The sequence below is a fragment of the Populus alba genome, chromosome 10 (genome assembly GCF_005239225.2).
Source record: "Populus alba chromosome 10, ASM523922v2, whole genome shotgun sequence".
Classification (NCBI taxonomy): domain Eukaryota; kingdom Viridiplantae; phylum Streptophyta; class Magnoliopsida; order Malpighiales; family Salicaceae; genus Populus; species Populus alba.
In genome coordinates, this window is record NC_133293.1 from 10,630,418 (window position 1) to 10,649,159 (window position 18,742).

General features: G+C 36.4%; 2 protein-coding genes across 2 annotated transcripts; both read right to left on the reverse strand.

The window, feature by feature from the left end:
* Window positions 1-714: 714 nt before the first annotated feature.
* On the reverse strand, window positions 715-5,059 carry LOC118046593 (imidazoleglycerol-phosphate dehydratase 1, chloroplastic). Its single transcript, XM_035055572.2, has 8 exons — window positions 4,729-5,059; window positions 4,520-4,647; window positions 4,313-4,417; window positions 3,976-4,068; window positions 3,077-3,151; window positions 2,759-2,821; window positions 1,697-1,806; window positions 715-1,137 (listed from the first exon to the last, which is right to left on the reverse strand). Exons 1-8 carry the CDS (start codon window positions 4,970-4,972, stop codon window positions 1,110-1,112), a joined length of 846 nt encoding a protein of 281 aa, XP_034911463.1. The 5' UTR covers window positions 4,973-5,059; the 3' UTR covers window positions 715-1,109.
* Window positions 5,060-6,008: 949 nt separating this feature from the next.
* LOC118046591 (uncharacterized) lies at window positions 6,009-15,622 on the reverse strand. Its single transcript, XM_035055568.2, has 8 exons — window positions 12,874-15,622; window positions 11,900-12,032; window positions 11,698-11,786; window positions 10,688-10,926; window positions 8,543-8,629; window positions 8,044-8,143; window positions 7,696-7,906; window positions 6,009-7,610 (listed from the first exon to the last, which is right to left on the reverse strand). The coding sequence occupies exons 1-8, from the start codon at window positions 15,136-15,138 to the stop codon at window positions 6,511-6,513; spliced, it is 4,224 nt and encodes a 1,407-aa protein (XP_034911459.1). The 5' UTR covers window positions 15,139-15,622; the 3' UTR covers window positions 6,009-6,510.
* Between the last annotated feature and the right edge of the window lie 3,120 nt (window positions 15,623-18,742).

Here is an 18,742-nt window from a genome sequence, read left to right on the forward strand (position 1 = left end):
TCACTCGAGGAAGATCCCAAGGATATTGCCGAGTTTAGACGGACTGCAGATGCAGCAAAGGAGTCCATCCGAGAATACTTGGGCAGTTGGAGGGGACGGGAAACGGTAGTTCGTGAGATATGCATCTTCAACGTGTTACCGTTTGGAGAGTGGTGGCATTCTGCCACTATTTACTTTCTTGGGGTTCACTTGCAGGAATCATTGCCGCGAGCCTTTTAGCAAGGCTTGTAGCATTCAACGGCAACGCATATGCATTGAGCAAATTCAGGGCAACCAAAATCTCATACTATGCACAAATGCATATGGATTTTCTTTCCAAATTGGTTGACATTGACATGATTTAGGTATAGGAATCTCAAAACAAAATAAAAGATTATAAATATGAGAAGTCATAAAAAAATAAAAAGTTAGCAATTGCAAATTCATTCTCACATGAATCCCAAAGCCATCAGCATCTGCACTTGGAAAGCAACACCTCATAATGCTTGAAAAGATTATAGTCCCATGTTTAAATAACTTAGGCACTTCATATGACTAGAGCAAAGGTACTGGATCCTATTCAAGACAGATAATCTGTCATGTGCCATGGAATAAAGCGCAGAGTCATAATGTGGCAATCGCTAGAAATCAAGTCCCCACTGGCCACAGTTCAGAGTTCTCAGTGTACATTCGCCAGTGGCCACAACCACGAAGCTTCAGTAAATTGACAGGTGCTAAAAACAAAGAACAACTATGAGCTCCATTTATTCTTGACAAATACACCTCCTCCCCGCTGCTCCCTCCTTTTCCCTATGCCACAGGAGGAAAACAACGTTTGAAATACCACGACATCAATTCATTACAAGTTCATAATACAGCTAACCATATGGGCAGTAGTCTATCATTCACATTTTCTGTCCCCATATTGGACTGCATCAGCAGAACAGTAGTCTGCCTACCAACACCACTTTTGCTTTATCTTATATATATGGTGCTCAGCTGATTTATCAAAACCACAAACTAGTAGAGATCATCAAAATAGATCCCATGGAGGACGCTTGAAGACAATACATCCACTGTCACAGCACCTTTACGCAAATTTCAACCACCCTTGAAGTAATAGTGAAGCATTATGATCGTGACAGGACCCCTTTTGAGCTGCACATAACAAATCAGACACGCTTTAGAGTTTTCATTATAAGAAATATTATGCGGTATGTGTAAGAAATCCTTCTAATGCTACATAACTTTACAATGTGCCGTGAAATAGGCTGCCTAATGGATAGTGAACTGCAAACAGATGATGAGAAATGACTTGTAAGGCTCTACCAGCAAATTTAAGAAAACTTCCTGGGGTAATTTAAAAAAGATTGTGGCTTCTTAACTACAAAACTTTGATGCAATGATTTGCTCAAGAATAACCAAAGCAGAATCTAATACTAAGGAGATAAATCACTGTCACATATCAAGATGAAAAAGGAGAAATGATATTAAAGGAGGAACTTTTTGAGATCTACAAACTACACACTTACCATACCTTTTTGTTAAGGTGACCACAAAATCAATGGGAAAAGAAAAAGGAAAAGAGACTAAGCAGTGTTATTGCACTTATAAGACTGTTTCTCATCTTTAAATCAACTTCAAAATTTAGATAATGTTTACAAGGGGTGATGCTTTCGATGCCAGAGAAGTCACAGATGAAAAAAAGAAATCAAACCTTGGCACGGTCCCAAGGCGACGTGGGTCATATTCTGTAGCTTGTCGAAGCGCCCTGGCAAAAGCTTTGAAGGTTGCCTCAATAATATGATGAGAATTTCTTCCAGCAAGCTGTGCTCAACATTGGAACATTCTTTTATAAATATAAAAGTGACAGCAAACAGGATTAGAAAAGTTTCCTAGCTAATCATTACAAGGAAATGTAAATTATAAGATTAAAAGGGAAAATTTGTAACAAAAAAATAACATGCAAGCCTACTTCTGAAAGATTTAGGATTGCAACAAAGATCATGGAAAACCTCCAGTACTCCCATTGTACTGTCAACTTAGTACATCTCTGAACCAAATTGTGAAGTGTGTTCAATTAGCCATGTCATATCCTAACGTAAACCATAAAATCAACACATTTTCAATTATGAGAGTTAACCTTCAGCCCAAAATCTGCCACCCATTCTACATTCTATGTTGTAAAACCTTGATCTAATTTTAATCCAGATCACAACACCAAAACGAGATTCACTCCTAGATGCTTTTTTATTGTTTTCATGTCCTTATCCCTTGTTAATTCTTTATAGGATACCAATCGTGAGCTTTGTTATATATCTTGGGTTCTCTACAAAGAAAATAAACCATTCTTGTCCATGGATTCCACTTTGAACCACTTCCGAGTTTGTCTGTTGACTCCGGCAATTGATATCCTTTTGATAAACAGAGGTGTTTGAAGAGAGGAGTGAAAAAATCTATTTTATCTTTACAAAATAAAGATACAAAATATATTAGAGAGAGAGAGAGAGATCAAATGATGTTATTATGCAAATGTTAAACTTACATAAACTGAGTTGGAAAAAATAGATAAGTGACAGGGTTAGCATGGATGTGTACCAAGTTAACGGACCAAGGGAGTACTAGAGTTTTCATCTTCTCTTTTTTTTCCAGAGACTATAGTGAGAGATTATAGATAATCCAAGCACAAAGATAGTGAAGACTGTTTGTGCATTACAGCCAATAGCACTGGAATGCTTCAGGTTAAATTGAAAATTTTAAGCATAAATTATATTGTTACCTGCCGAATGTGCAGCGTCATCCCAGAAGTATTCACCAATGACTGGAAAAAGTGTTCCACCAACTAAAAACAGAAATTTATATTAATCATGAATATCCTTAACAGTCAATCTTAGAAAATGGAAGATTTTCAAAAAAGAAAAAAGAGGGAGAACAATGTTCCATGTTGAACAAAATAAACCAAGTTAGAAATTCCAAGGTGTGAACTATATCCACATCAAGTTGTCATCTTGAGACTTTGAGCAATATCCAAGAGTTGACAGCAGGCAAAAGAAAATGAAATCGTTGTTGCAAAAGGGAAGAAAGTAAAGTGGAGCACCTGAGTGTCATATGTTCCGACTCTCTGAGTAGGAATTTGCAAATCATAACCTAAATATGGACGGCCAGATAAATCCTGAAAGAAAATAAAACTCAATTCAATACAAATATGCATCAGAAAATTAAAATAATAAAAAATAAAAAATGATATGATGGGAGGCTAATCCTTCTTGAGTAAATACAGCCCATATGATGCACATGCACAATGATTTAAGTCTTGACTTCCATGAAGCCTCTGCAAACTCAAGCTGTCTGAGTCCATTTCATAATTAAAATGCATTATGATCATAGAACTGAATCTTTGATATAGCTATTCTCCACCTTCAAATGAGCAATGCCAAGCAAAGTGACAGATTATGCAACTGTGCAATTCTTATTGTGCATGTTGCACGCGCACAAATGACAACTGCATAACCAAGAGCTTGAATGTTCAATGTGCAGGATGAAAATCACAAAGTTGCATCACCCACAACTGTGATGACTGATGACTATTTCTCTCCGAAATTCTACCCCCAACCGAGAAACCTCATGTCGTATACATAGAAAAAAATAATCATAAAACTAAATTTTGTGGATCAATCTCCACTACCAAAATGAGCAATGCTAAGATGAGTTAATGGAGACATCTTTGTAAATACCCACCATGCATTTTACACGCAGGTGTATGAGTCCACATAACCATGCTCCAAGGCACTCAACAAGCATGTTGACATTGCAGTCATGCCACAACTATGCTTAGTATCTCTCTTCCAAACTTCCACCCAATCCTACCCTAGTGAACTCATGTAGTGCCATTCTTCTCCATTTTCCATGGCAGTGTAAGCTTTCAGAGTGGTGAAACTTTGAAAGTGGGGGGGGGGGGGGTGATACTCATAATGACAATTACCGTGCATGACTTACCAAGGAAACATGTATTAATGCCTCATCGAGAGGAGCTGAGAAGTCACCAAACCTATTAATCCCTTTCCTATCCCCAAGCGCCTGCAGCAAAGCCTGCAGAGGCAAATTCTCACATATTACCCCTCATTTCCAGAGACATAAACTCGTAGATACCAAAGGGAGAGAGTGTTTTACACAAACAAGAGCATAATTAAAAAAGAAAAAACAGATGATTAATGCTTAATTCTACAGTTACAAGATACAAAATAAAGAAATTAAGTAGCAATAACAATAATAATAATCAAGATGTAAATTAAAAGGAAACTGAGAGAGAGAAAATATAATAATAGTCACATACAGTTCCAACAGCAAGGGCAACATCTTCGTTAGTGTGATGATCGTCAATGTGAATATCGCCGGTTGCCCTCACATGCAAATCAAAAAGCCCATGCGAAGAAAGTTGCTAAAAACACCAACCAACCAAACAATTAGAGAGAGCATAACATCTCACAGTAACCAAAAACTAGAGCTAATAAAATCCAATTAAAAAGAAAAGATTACTAACATCTAACATGTGATCGAGGAAGGGGATGCCAGTAGAAGAATCAGCAATTCCAGTTCCATCCAAGTTAATCTTGACAAACACATTTGTCTCTTTAGTAACTCTCTTCACTTCCCCAATCCGAGCGCTTCCTGAAAAAAGGCAATCAAAATTGGCACCGGAAAGAGACTGACTGAAATCAGAGAGTAAATGAAGAAGGGAGAGATTTGTACGGGATTCGATGGGAGAAGAGGTGGTTAGAGAGGAACCGTTGGCCTGAAGTGGAGTGGCAAGTAGTTTTGTGGGGGTAGTGGTATGGAAATCCATTAGTAAAGGAGTTGAAGAGAAGATGGGGTTAGGGTAGTGAATGCGCGTGGGCACCAGATTTGTGTGAGAGATGGTGGTTGTGGGTAGCCTTCTTGGTTTTGTTGGTGAAGAAAAAGTAGAGGTGCGGCTTAGGAATCCTGAGACCTCCATTTGTTCGTTTGTTTGTTTCTTCTACTGGGATTTACTTGCAAGGTTAAGCGCTGCGCTTTTCCTAACTTCAATCACACACACCCAACGCGCCAGCTGCGATCAGAGTCCAATACCGTAACGGCGTCGTTTTATAACCATCGTCTTATTCTTCTTCTCTATTTTTTTTGAACTTAGATTAAAAACAAATCTTAATAAAATAAAAGTGGATCAATCATTTATTTTTGTGTTTTAAAAATATTTTTTAAAAATTTTATTTATTATTTTTTTTATTTTAAATTATTTTTTTGTATTTTCAAATGTAAAAATAATTTTTAAAAAATAAAAAAATTATTTTAATATATTTCTAAATAAAATTTATTTTAAAAAACAATTACCGTATATTACTGCTGTATTTTAAAATATAGATTTACTTCATGAATTTATGTTTGTGGTACTTATATTACTATAACCCATGGAGAAATGAAGATCCTTTTGAAATTAAGTAAGACCTGTTTTTTTTATTAAAATTAAAAAGAAATATTTCAAATTAATTTTTTAAATACTTTTTAATTATTATGTTACAAATAAATTTTAAAAATAAACAAAAAATATTATTTTATTATATTTTAAAAAACATCATTTAAACACGCTCACAAACAATGAATGTTCATTTTTTTAATGAAAGTACTCCATTAGTTTATACAGTTTCCAAGTCTTTTTTAAATATTAGAGGGCATGCTTATTTTTAAACAAAAAAAAAAAAGGTACCATCCCAGTGAAATAACATCTTGAATGTTTTATTAAGTATGACCCACTCGTGCAGGGGAAGTAGAAAATTCCCTGCCAGCTTCACAATGGCCATTTTTCCAAGCAAATATAACCTGACCTGCTCCCACACAGAGCAGCACCCCATCGTAAGGCTGAAACGAAGCCTCTAAAACTCTGGTTTCTGTCAAGACCGTCTAATGAATAATATGCTATTTTTACCACACTCAATATAGAGGGGCCACTTACAACAGATATAAAGTTTATGAATGAAGTGCAGGCATTATGGGAAGAAGAAGAAGAAAAGTAAGTTATAATTACATGAAAAATAGAATTCAAAATCCTTTTTTTCAACAGCCTACGTCATGTGACAAGGTTAACATACATGAAGATGTTGCCACGTAAAAATGAAATGATACAGGACTTGTAAAGAGAGTCCGAACACTCGACAGATCTCCAAAAACCTGCCGTCTATTCTCCATTGCCTACTTTTTACAATAGTAGATTCTCCTCTTGCGTCAAGCAGGTGTGGCACCAGATAATTCCGGCAAGAGATCAAGTTGAAACTCTTGTATCAAAACTTATCTTGATGCTTTTCCAAAGTAAAAACAGAACCTTGAAAATCATACTAAGAAGGGGCTTCAGCACCAAGTACTTCTCAGATGAATTATAGCTTCTTTGTGCCACCACAACACTGCCCTAACAATCATGAACTAGTTGGAGCATTCCAGGTTAAGTATGCATGCAAGTTGAGCACGGAAACACCAAGCAGGAATGCTGAGGAAGTGACACCATCAGATCGAGCCAGATTCAGTTTTCCCTTCACTCGAGTCAATCAGAGAACTCTCCTCAGGCACATGTGAAGCAACTCCTCTGCAACGTGCTGCATCAGAAACAGCCTCTAAAACCACATCTAATTTGGTTCCCCTCTCATGGATGGTTTCACTTTTTGAATCGGAATCAATTTGGACATTATTCTCCTCACCACCACTGAATCTAGAAACAGATATACCTGGGATCTCATCAACCTTCTCGGCAAAATTTTCTGCAGTTGTCTTCTCTGCAGAAGGGTCAGCTTCAAGAGATACCATATCAACACTAGCTGTAGGATCATCATCCAAATCACCATCATTACATGACACATTATTGTTTTCAACAGAGGAATCTGATACCAGCTTAGTTTCCATTACCGCATGGACGTGATTGACTTCAACCTCTTTACAAGAATGATCTTTGCCTTTAGCAAGGGAATCCATTTCTGACATGTTCTCCTCTTGCCGCTCACCAGACACATCCAAGATCATTATAGAAGCAGACTCGGGTATCTTGCCCCCTGATTCAGAATCAGTACATGAAGCCCCATCAAAAGGAACTGCATTTATAAGTTCACAAGAGGCATTGAATGAACCACCCATCACAGAGGCATCACCTAAGGAAGCACCTGGAACTTGGGAATCGGAATTCATAGCTGCCGTTTCTCCCTTGATACAAGTAAGTGAGGTATCTTCAACAGGAGAATCTGATTTGGATTTAACCATCTCGTGAACATCATGAGTTGTATTGGAGATGCATTCACTTTTCTTATCCACAGGAGATTCAGCCAACTTGTCATCTGATTCTGAATCTGTCTGTACAGTCTCCATAGGTGATGCAGCACTTTTCAGTCCATGAGATGCATCTAAAGAACTATTCATTGTAGAGACATTGTTCAAGGAAACATCAGGGCATTGGGAATCAGAACTTGGACTAGCCACTTCATTTTTCCCAATGGAAGATTCCAAACCACCATTATCGCAATCGTGAGGATCATACCCAGCTGGAGAATCTGCATCAGATTTATTTGCTGCTGCAGTTTTAATACATTCACTGTCTTCAAACTCCATCCGATTTGCAACTGTTGAAAGAAATTTAGATTTATAAAAACAAGTCATGAACATAAAGTTAAAGAGGGAAAATTCAACAAAACATTTGACCAAAACCTATGCTGGTAATCCTCTTTCCATCGGTATTTTCATGCCCTAGCTGCTTCTGTAACATATCTATACCAGGGAACACCAACATATTCATAGACTTCAATTCTTGCTTGAGTGATTCATCAAGAGTTGTGAAACCAAAAACCTCTGTCCATGTATGCATAAGCTCAGAGATTGCTGGGATAATCAGTTTCTCAACCTTCAGAGAACAGAGTGTCTGAGAGGAAAAGAAAAGGTTAATAGCTATCTATGGACATACAGCAGGGGAAACCAAACTGAAGGCAATATAAATAAAAACTGTAGTTTCAGTAGTTTATACATGCAAAAACTAGCAAAATGATTCATATTCCTTACCGATTCAATAGCATAAAAAAGCCGACGGCACATCCCTTGACGCCTGTACATATGGCGAGTTCCGATGAATGGCATTTCTGCCAACCGAGTTCCATGGAACCTAACCAAGCACGGGCAGTGTTATTATCAGAATTCAACTGCATGCAATCTACACTCAAAACACACAAGTACACATAAATACCCAAGTTGTATTCGGACCGAACAGGAAGTCCTCCATACCAAAACCTAACTTAGGTGCCCATGTAAGTATTTGCTATAGACAGCAGAAATCAAAAATGTATGAACTAATAAACTCAAAGTCATCCATAACAAGGAAATCAATGAAAGAAATGGTAGTTTCAAGAAGAGAATGCTCCCTGCATAACACGTGGTTATCATTTTCCAAACAAGAAAATCTGATTCCAGAAATTGAACTCACTTTTTAACAGAATTTACAAAACTCATCCATAAGTTAGAAATTGCACTAGGAAGAGCAAACAAATGACCAAAAATTCCATACCTGATGGATGCAGCAGATATTATTTCATCGCCCCTCTCCAGAATAAGAGCATAAAAGCCACCAAAATTCAGCCGGTTAAAGTTTGATCTGAAAAAAATAATGACAATTAATGAATGACAGAAAAATTAAGAAAACAGCTTACAAAAAGACATGCAGCATGTTTATGCAAACAAAGTATCCGGGCACCTGAATTAAAAAGAAAAAAAAAAAAAGCTTCCAGGTTAACTAAATATGTTCCTAGGATGCTCAATGATTCATGCAATCAAAGGCATATATTCATTATATTCATGGAGTTACGTTGTCATGATCCTGATGGACTAACAGAAAAGAGAGCTTGAACAATCAGCCAAGCTTAACAACCTCCCAAGGAAAAAGAAAAAAAGAAAAGAAAGAAAAACAATCTAAATAGAGCTAATGGGTCACAAATCAATGCGTTTCCATTAAACTAAACATGACCACATACAAGTTGGCACCCAATTTGAGAGAATGGTTTTAAGATGGCTAGACCATGAGCAATGATTGAGATAAGCTGTGGTTTCTAAATTGGTTTATAACATGTGTAGATGATTCACGCAAGGAGCCTTCCTCTCAATTCTCTCTTCTATGAGAGCTGCATAGTGAGAGAGAGGGAAAGAAAAGGAAGCTTATCCATTTCTTTGGCGATTCTCCAGTCTCTTCAGCTAATTAAGGAAGGGTATCGCATACCCCAAGACACTACCAGATAACTCTAGTCTAGCACTGCGATCCCTGGACTGTTCCACTTAAGTTGTAGAAGCATTTCCACCTCTAGTAGCGTCACATGAAGATACCACTCGGGCATGTGAATGAGTGGACGCACTGCACCAGCATTAATCCAGCAATGCAAAGGAAATTTAAGCTGCTAAGAAAGATTTCAAATTCCCATGCTCCCGCCCCTCCTTTTTTGCTCATTAGCAGCTGTAGGTTTCTTTCAATTTCCACCCCCTTGTTACCCTCACAAGATATCACAGATGCCTAGGAAGTCTCTGCTCCCCTTTTAAATGATCTATTCTTAGACTAAGAACTCTTGCAGAAGTTTTTTAACATGATTCAGAATATGAAGTAATGTCTTGCCAGATCATAACTCCATCTTGTTGACTTGGGTTATAAAGAATTACGAACCATGTGTAGCAGAGATTTAGATGCCCCGGCAAGCAGACATTGAAGTTCAAGAGACAAAAAGAGTCAAGGGGTAGGTTGACAGTGGCTTGGTTTGAAGACATAAGAGAATTCTGATTTATAAACATGTTCAAAATAGAGTGCAATGAAAGAAAAAGATTGATATAAATGCCACCAGCTACTGAGATCAGTTTCAAAGGCTTGAATTATTTTTTCTGCAGAAGTTAAGACTAGGACTGATTCCAATACCACGAGTGCGTATGCATGCATCTGCCCTAGCAAATCTCAGCCTGATGCTACTGATAAGACAATACGCATTCAATTCCTTGCAAGTTCATTTAGAAGTGCTTTGCTCCAGGTTGGATTGGGTGAGCTTGGGCAGCCAAAAACACCAAACAATCAAGCCAAAGAAGCTCCATGAAAAATCCTTTACATCAGACATGCAAGGAGTTTGTAGCATCTGTGCCATTGCTGGTCTAAGTGTAGCTAATTACCACCTCATATAATGGTGGATCTGACTTTCCATTCTATGCAAAAAGAATATACAGCCTGAACATGCAAGGAAGTTCAGTCTCATTGACCGACATACTTCTTCCGAACAACTAGCAATGCAACTCACTACAATCTTCATATAATAATATCTAAAAGCATAGTAATTTCATTTAAAAAAATTGTCAATGATTGTACATGATAGCTAGACAATATGAGAACTGAGCATTCATTTCCAAGATACGTGCATGTTACATGAAAACACAAACTTAACTCCATAAATCAACTTTATCTTAAATCAGATGAGAACTGTGACAAAATCCAAAATACTGCATTCAACAAAAACTGTACCTCAAAGACCAAACCAATTGTCAGTAATCAAGTTTTCTGAGTTTATACTACTTTTACCCAAAAATGCCTCATGCATCCATGCTCGCAAGTGTAATGCCACTATATTCCATCAAAGTAGGATATCTAACAATGTTCATTCAATGTCATTCAAGAATTGAGAACACTTACCCACAGTTGTAGAGAGCATTCTGAATTAAATTGATCCCACTCCTCCTATCAACAATTGGCAAAAAGCACTCATCCATGACAGACAGAGAAACAGCCAGCTTTGAATTGCACTCCACCCTTTGAGGAAGTCCTTGGAGAGAAGTGTCTGAATCTGCATCGGTTCTATGAATTAGAGACCAAGAAAACCCTGCTTCTAGTTCATGTTTGACCCCAAGATATTTCTGCAACTGTTCAAAGAGCTGTACAAGCAACAAATGGATTCATCAATATAGTGCATATTAATACAACAATATCATTGAAAACAAGGTAGCAAGGAACAACCAAGAAGAGAAAATAATTTGTAGCCAACTAACAGAACCAGATCTGTTTTATGAAGAAAAACTAAAAAAAGGTTCCTGTATCGGATTTCCCTAGATTTTATATCTTCCAAGGTCTCAAATTCTATGAAGCTACAAAAAGATTCGAAGAAGAGTAATGTTTCCATAAAACTTTTTTTAAAAGGTTTTACTTCAAATCTGAAAGTTCATTTGCACTGGAAGTTAATTTCCAAAAACAAGAAATGTTCTAGACCAAGCTTAGAGTTGGGAGGCAGTATGCTATAGAATAATGAATTACCAAAACCAAATCTGGCATATCTATCAATAAGGTGCATGATGCAAATCGCCAGAAGGCCTTTCAGAAAACAATGATGTTTCCAAAAAGACTGTCATGATGATTCAAAAATCAGTTATTATCCTTTCAAACAGACAAAGCAAAAAGGAGCAGGATTTTAAAAATAAAAACTCTATAGCTTCCTGGTTTACCATTGGTACTGACCAATGCCTTGATAAAGTTGCTGAAATAGTGAAGCCAAAAATCTTAAAACTCATAAAATTACCAGCTAATATTGATTTGCAAAGCTGAAAGTTCTAATAATCATTAAACTCTAAAAAGTCATGAAATTAAAATCTTAAATTCCTGGAAATTGCTGAAAAAGATTATGAACGCTAAGCAAACCCCTGAAACATTACCTCTCTGCATTTCTTCCCACAAAAGCTAGCGACTGAATTATTGGTATCAATGGAAAGAGTGTTGATCTCCTGCATGCAAGATTTGTGATCTACATAGAAGTGGAAAGTCAATGTCAACAAAAACAAAACAAAAACAAAAAAGAAAACAAAGAAAAGCATATAAACAGATGGATGTCAATCCAAAGAAGAAAAGGAAGAATACATTTTTTCACACACAAACTACAAGTGAGAAGCTTGGAGACCGTTGTATCATCTCCCTGGAAATTTTTATCACTCACTACCCCACAAAATTTGCAACTACAGTTTGGACAATGCCAATCACCTGGGGGAAGCATCTGCAATGAGAAGACACGTATGAGTGCATTGAGTGCTAAGACCAAAACCATTAGAAAAACAAAGCTACTAAGCACAGTATTAAACAAAAACGCTAGTGTCACCAATAAATTCCTGAGTTGTTAGCAAGCTGGATTAAACTCGCTCCCCTACTTTTAAGGTGCAAGTTGCACCCAGCACAGAAGTATAAAGCTAAATGCTGTATGAATTCTTCATTCAGAATATCTTGGTGTGCATATAATAAATCAGGTTTGTATCATTCATTTTATGCAACTATTTTTTTTCCAGTTCCCAACCATCTAGTAAGACGGTTTACCATTGCTAGAATTGCCACAAATGAGTCACCAAAATGGCTGGTGCGACTTCAATGAGGCTCGCAGACAAGTGAAAGATCTGAGACCGGGCTGTGAGATAAAGAATAGGTGGATCTTCTATCTATGAAATAACAAATACATCTGTAAAGTTCCTACTAATAGAAAACATATATCATTATTCTTTCTGCACATCCCGACTAGAACTCATAGGATGTAGAGGAGCTTGGAGCATGCACCTTATTTCAAGAGAGCCATTTATGGGGCACAACCACTGAGGATACTTGAGGATAATTAAGAGTATGAAAAGATTGAGCCTCAACCAAAAACAAAAAAACTTTTGTAGCCAGTATAATTGTAATCCAAATCTAGCCATTTACCTTCCCCCCATCCCTCTCTTTCCATGCGAATCAAAACTAAGGGATGAAATAAGAGGCTACAAGGGGATATCATGGAGAAAACAGAAACACCAACATAATCACAAAGTCAATGTAAAGAATAAGCCAGCATTGCTAAAATAATGTACACGTACCTTTATATCTAAGCAGCTCTGATGAAATGTTGATGGACAGCCATCACAACATATCAAATCCCCACCATCTCCACAGAGGCCACATGTATCATCATTTGGATCATTACCATCAACGTCCACAGCTTGAAAACCAAGGCGTTTAACTGGCTCCTGCCTATTCCATGCTTCAATCTGGCAGTCCAAAAGAGATACACCAGATTCTAGATATATATTTTGAAATGGCTGGCGCAGTTTGCTCCCTGCATGGATCTCGAACTTTGACACAGTGAGGATTTTGCTACAGCAACCACAATGAATTCCATCTCTTGTAACCCACCCTTCCAGCATTACTTTTGTTCGTCGACGGTTCATGTAGCGCACCTTTTCACTCAACTGCACAGTTCCACAGTCAATCAACCAGGAAAGGAGTGTCCTCTTTCCAGAATATGGAACAAAGCCATCACTATCTGAGTTTGTACCCTCATTAGAATTCCGTACCAACAAAGTACATCTGCCAAGTTTTCTACTTTTTCTTCCCTGGTGAGAATTGGACCCAGATGGTGGTTTCTCAATGCTGTCATGTAAATGATGTGTGGAACTTTCACCTTTTGAGTTTATACTCACAGAACCATTGCCACCTGTTCTGCTCTTCAATGACTTACCACCCCGCTTTAGAAAGGAACTTAGTTTCTCTTCACGGCTACCACTGTCCAGACTCTCCTCATCATACCTGGTACTTGACTTTCTTGCAGCAGTTTCTCTTGCATCCTCACTGTCGCTGACATCTCTTTTCTTCCTTTTCATTTCTTTCTCAATCTTCTTTTTTGTCTTCCTTGTTAGTTGGCTGAGCACCTCATCTGCTAAAGGTGTAAATGGAGAACCATCAGCCCTGGATCTTGCCTCATCCTCATCCGTTTGCTTTTGAAGTGCATCATATGCCTTGATGATGGACCAGTAAGCTGTCCCAGTAGGATTTATATAAACTGCATCCAGGTAGTCTCTGTTCCTTCTAGGCCTATAGTCTATTGTCCAGCCTGAATTCAGAAGCATCTCCCTTATCTGTTCACGCAACTTCTGTTTTTCCGTGCCACTACCTCGCTTAACTTTCACTTCTTTGATTTTAGCTTCTGGGAGCTGGCTGCAAGGGGTTTTTTCACCTCCACTACCAGTCCCCTTTGCAGATTTACGAGACCCAGCATTCTTTGGTCCCAGCTTTAAAGATGTGTCACTGTCATCAGAATCCATATCACGGTCTTTGCTTTTCTTTGTTGACAATGGTGTCTTCATAAGATAACGAGCTTCCCCTTTCTTAGGCCCCGACTTTAACAATGCTTCACTGTCTTCTGAATTCCCATCAGTGACTTTACCACTCTTAGTTGACACTGATTTCTTCGTATTCATTGGATTCTTCTCTGTCCTAGAAACTGAACCAGCTTTGTCAGCACTTTTAGGATCATAGCGGACTGGAGGATGCATTAGAACATTCCTCTTGACAGTATCTTCTGTTCTCACACCCTTTCTGTTTTCCTCAGCTTCCAAACGATCATAACTATTCAAAGACCCACCAACCTTCTTTTTCTTGTTCACCATCACCTTTAAAACACCATTTTTCCCCTGAACCCTAATGGGTTCATCAGAATCATAATTACCCCTTAAAAATGACATAGATGACCGAGCTCCACCCCTGTCACCACCCTGACTTAACCCACCTGACCTTGCAAAATATGAACTCTTTCTTCTATCAACAACAGCATGCCTCCTGGACCCTGAATCATATTCCCTTGCAGTGCCACTTCTCCCCGCCATTGTCGGCCCAAAATACCTCCTTCCTTCCATTCCACCATCCTCATACCGCTGCCTTCTCAACATTTCCACGTCATTCCCATCATACTCATCAAACTCAAACACATCCAACTTATTCCTCTTCCTTTCACTCAAATGCTCACCATTCCTAACAATCAAACCAACCTCATTACGCCTAATATCCTCCCCCCTGCTTCCCTTCCTACCAATATCACTCTCCTCATAACTACTCAAACCATTACATGCCCTCAATGTTTCAGGACCCACCCTTCTATGCCGTGGCATTAACAACTCATCACTAGACCCTGAATCACTATATTCCACCCTAAGCCTCTTTTTCTCTTTCTTTGACTCGAAAACCTTATGTGAACCAGAAGACCCCACACCATCATTACCTTTCTTTCTCACAATCAAACAACCTGAAGAGCTCTTATTCTTCATTATATATCCAGATGGGTCACCAGATCTCCTTCCCTCTTCCATAAACACAACAAAAACTAACACCGAAAAAACCCTAACTTTCCCGAATTCCCTCCAAAATCATCCCGAGATATAAAATATTTTCAATAGAAACAGATGGTAAACCCTAATCTCTCCCAAATCACAAAATCAATGCAAAACCCACCAGATCTGATGCTAAAAACTAAAGGAAGAAGCCAAGAAATTAGGTTTTCTAACGTATTATCAAGGAAAAGAATAGTAGTACCTTGCGGGATTCTATTAACGAAAATTTAACGGCGGTGTATCAGCAATGATGACGTAACTTTCCGGTGAAGAAAGCGAGAAGGGGGAGATTTTAATTTGTCTTTCTTCATTACCTGGTTTTTTCAGGAATAGCCTGCTTAACAATATAAGCAAAAAAGCCACGAAGTCATTAGCTTCTTCTCTCTGTCACTGTTATTATGTTATTTCGTTTTTTTTTTTTTTTTCCTCTCTTTTTTGTGTCTACGTTTCTCTTTGTTGCGTGTATAATTATTTTCCAGTTTTCCCTCCAATTCTTCACGAAGGCATGACCACTATGATTTTGCAAGGTAGAATAGGGCCCGGTATATTACGACGTGGCGAGATCAGAGTGGGTTGACTCAAGCTGGTGATCTAGTTATTAGAGACGTGTGGTGGCATTGCGAGGTTAAGCGCGTGGGGAGTGGAAGAGACGACAGTATCTTGGGTGGATTTTAGGTGGAGAGAACCTGGTTTTTTGTTCCCTTTTATGAGTCAGGTTGTTCTGTGTTTAAATTAGTAGAAACTAGTTTTTTTTTTTCTTTTTCTTATATAGACACCTTCCCGCATTTTCTTTTCCCCTCGTTTTGGTGGAAGATTTACCCCCCTGCTCATTTCATCCGTTTCCACCGACTAAACATAAAAATTAATACACACACACACACACGTGTGTGTACTGTGTGAAATGAAAGTGCTCCTCACTAAACATCTTTTACTGTTATTTCGCCTTAGAAAGGTTTGACCACAACGATTGTACTTGCTGTCAATTCTGCACCGTTACATCATGAATGTACAGGTAAGGGCTTGTTTGGTCACAGTAATTTTAAATTAAAAAAATAATAATAATTTTTTATTATTTTATTGTGTTGGTATTAAAAATATTTTTAAAAAATAAAATAATAATTATTTTAAGTATTTCTGAAAAAAAAATATTTTAAAAAATAATTATTATCAAGTTATTAAACAACTCTAGAGTTTGAAGTTAAGAAAAGATTTGCCAGTTCATTTCTCCATACAACAATATTATGGAGCGCTTGAAAGTGCGGTAATTAAAATAATATATAAACAAAAAAATATATATAATTTTAATCACGTTTCCAATCATTAAAACATGATTTGCCGTTTGAGAATGCTTTGAACCCGGAATAAAAAAAGAAAAAGAAAACGCAAGAACCAGTTATCTTGCTCCCTTTTTAAATAAATAACTCTCTTACAAAGTTGTCTCTTTTCACCGTGAGTTCAAGCCTGACGTTTTATTTTGAGAGTTTAAATACATTTTCTAGTGTTAAACAAAATAAGGAACAATTGATAACGACTAGTGCACAATTGATGCCTCCAATAAGGCCAAACAACAGCGGGTGTGAACAGTCTGGAGTGGCCGGCAATATTTTGTGAAGGATTACTTCCATATACAAAAAAAAGCGACAATCATCATGAACAGCATTTTTTTACTTTCAATTCAACCTCTTTTTTTCCATTTCCTCTCTTTTTGTTTTTTTAATTTCATTTTTAATTTTTTTAAAAATATTGTTCTTGAAATTTAATCTTGTTGAGGGAAACATTGTTTGATTTTAAATTTAAGCTAAATAAAGAGTCTAATAAAAAAAAAATTATTTTAAGTTTATTGTTCATTCAACTCCATTCTCGGATCTTTTCTAAGAAGTATGTTAATTTTAAATCAATTAGATCAACTGGATCACATTAAAACAACTTTTACAGTTTAATTTTAAATTAGATTGGGCAAGAAGTTGAGTCACAAGGTTTTTTAAGTTATTTTTTAAATATGTTTTCTTAATTTTTTCCTTGGATTTTTTTTACTGGTCTATCAAATTACCTTTTAAAAAAATCAAGCCAATCAGGTCATACAAGACAATTTTTATATTATTTTATTTTAAACTCAGCTAAACAAAGAGTTATATGAAAACAAATCTAAAGTTTAATAGTTGGATCAGTTTTAATAAAAATATCAAAATGATTCTTTATAATCTAAATATTTTTGTTATATTTTTTTAAAAAATAATTCCCATCACAATAAAATAGCAAGAGCCTATAACTGAGCAACACAAGTTTATAACTAGAATACATGTATTTGAGAATGTGGTACAAAGTATTTTTTAAAATAGTTTTTCATTTAAAAATATATAATTTTTTTTCCAGATTTTTATTTTATTTTTAACATTAATAAATGAAAATTACTATAAAGTACTAAAATATTATCAATTTAATATATTTTAAAACCGAAACATTTTTAAAGTACACATAAAAACAGAAGCAAATGCAGCGGAAAACACCTCCCTTGTGTATCAACGTAATACAGGTGTTTTGTTAATTGTTCGTGATCTAATTCTTGAAAGTCTCACTTCTTCTCCGGACAAAATAAAGGCTTTCCATCGCAGTTTTTTTATGTCGAGCCTCGTCAACCCTGTTTGAAAAACATCCATTTTTAAAAATATAATTACGTTTTTTAAAATATTTTTTACTCAAAAAAAATATATTAAAATAATATTTTTTTTATTTTTTTAAATTATTTTTATATCAATATATTAAAATAATCTAAAAATTAAAAAAATATATTAATTTAAAAATTAAAAAAATAATTTTTTTCAAAAATAACTTTTGAAAGGTAAAAATAAATTTGAAGAACGGCTTCAGCTCTTTCGTATTTTTTATATAACAACTTGAAAAACAAATAAAAGATTAGTTTCCCTTAAAAGAGCAAAGATGACATACCAAATACAGTCCATGACAAATATTCTAGACTGGATAATGGATGCTTGATTAATCATTCCAGCAGCGTATGAGGTAACTAAAAATTACTGTAATAGAATCTTTCCGGTGTGCTTGGTTGGCCAACAAACAGCAGGGATGCTTGTTTATTAGGTTGAAACCGTATTTTGTGATTTATTTTATAAAACTAATTAACTCTTTTATGTTTTTAAATTATTTTAATAATTTTAAATATATTAATATTAAAAATATTTTATTATATATTTCCGAATAAGTCATACTCTTTAAAAAAAAACATTGTGAAGCTCATGGAATCACAGGCACTTGACGTGTGAGCATTCGTATTATCGAATAGTAATGCGTATGATATAAAATAGAAACATACTCGAGTGATCAATTGGGAAATCAAATATTGCGTATGCTTGCAGTTTGACGCCGAATGTCATCATCTTGAAGTCAGCTTTATTCCAATTTCTAGCTACAGCTCAAAATTAAGAATTGCTAATAGAAAATTGGAAATTGGGGGGGGGATCTTAATCCTGGATGGAGCATAAGCATTCCAAAAGATCAAAGAATCCAGCAAGAACAAATTGCATCAGAATCACAACAAAGCAGACACCACAGTGCAAAATTGTCGCAA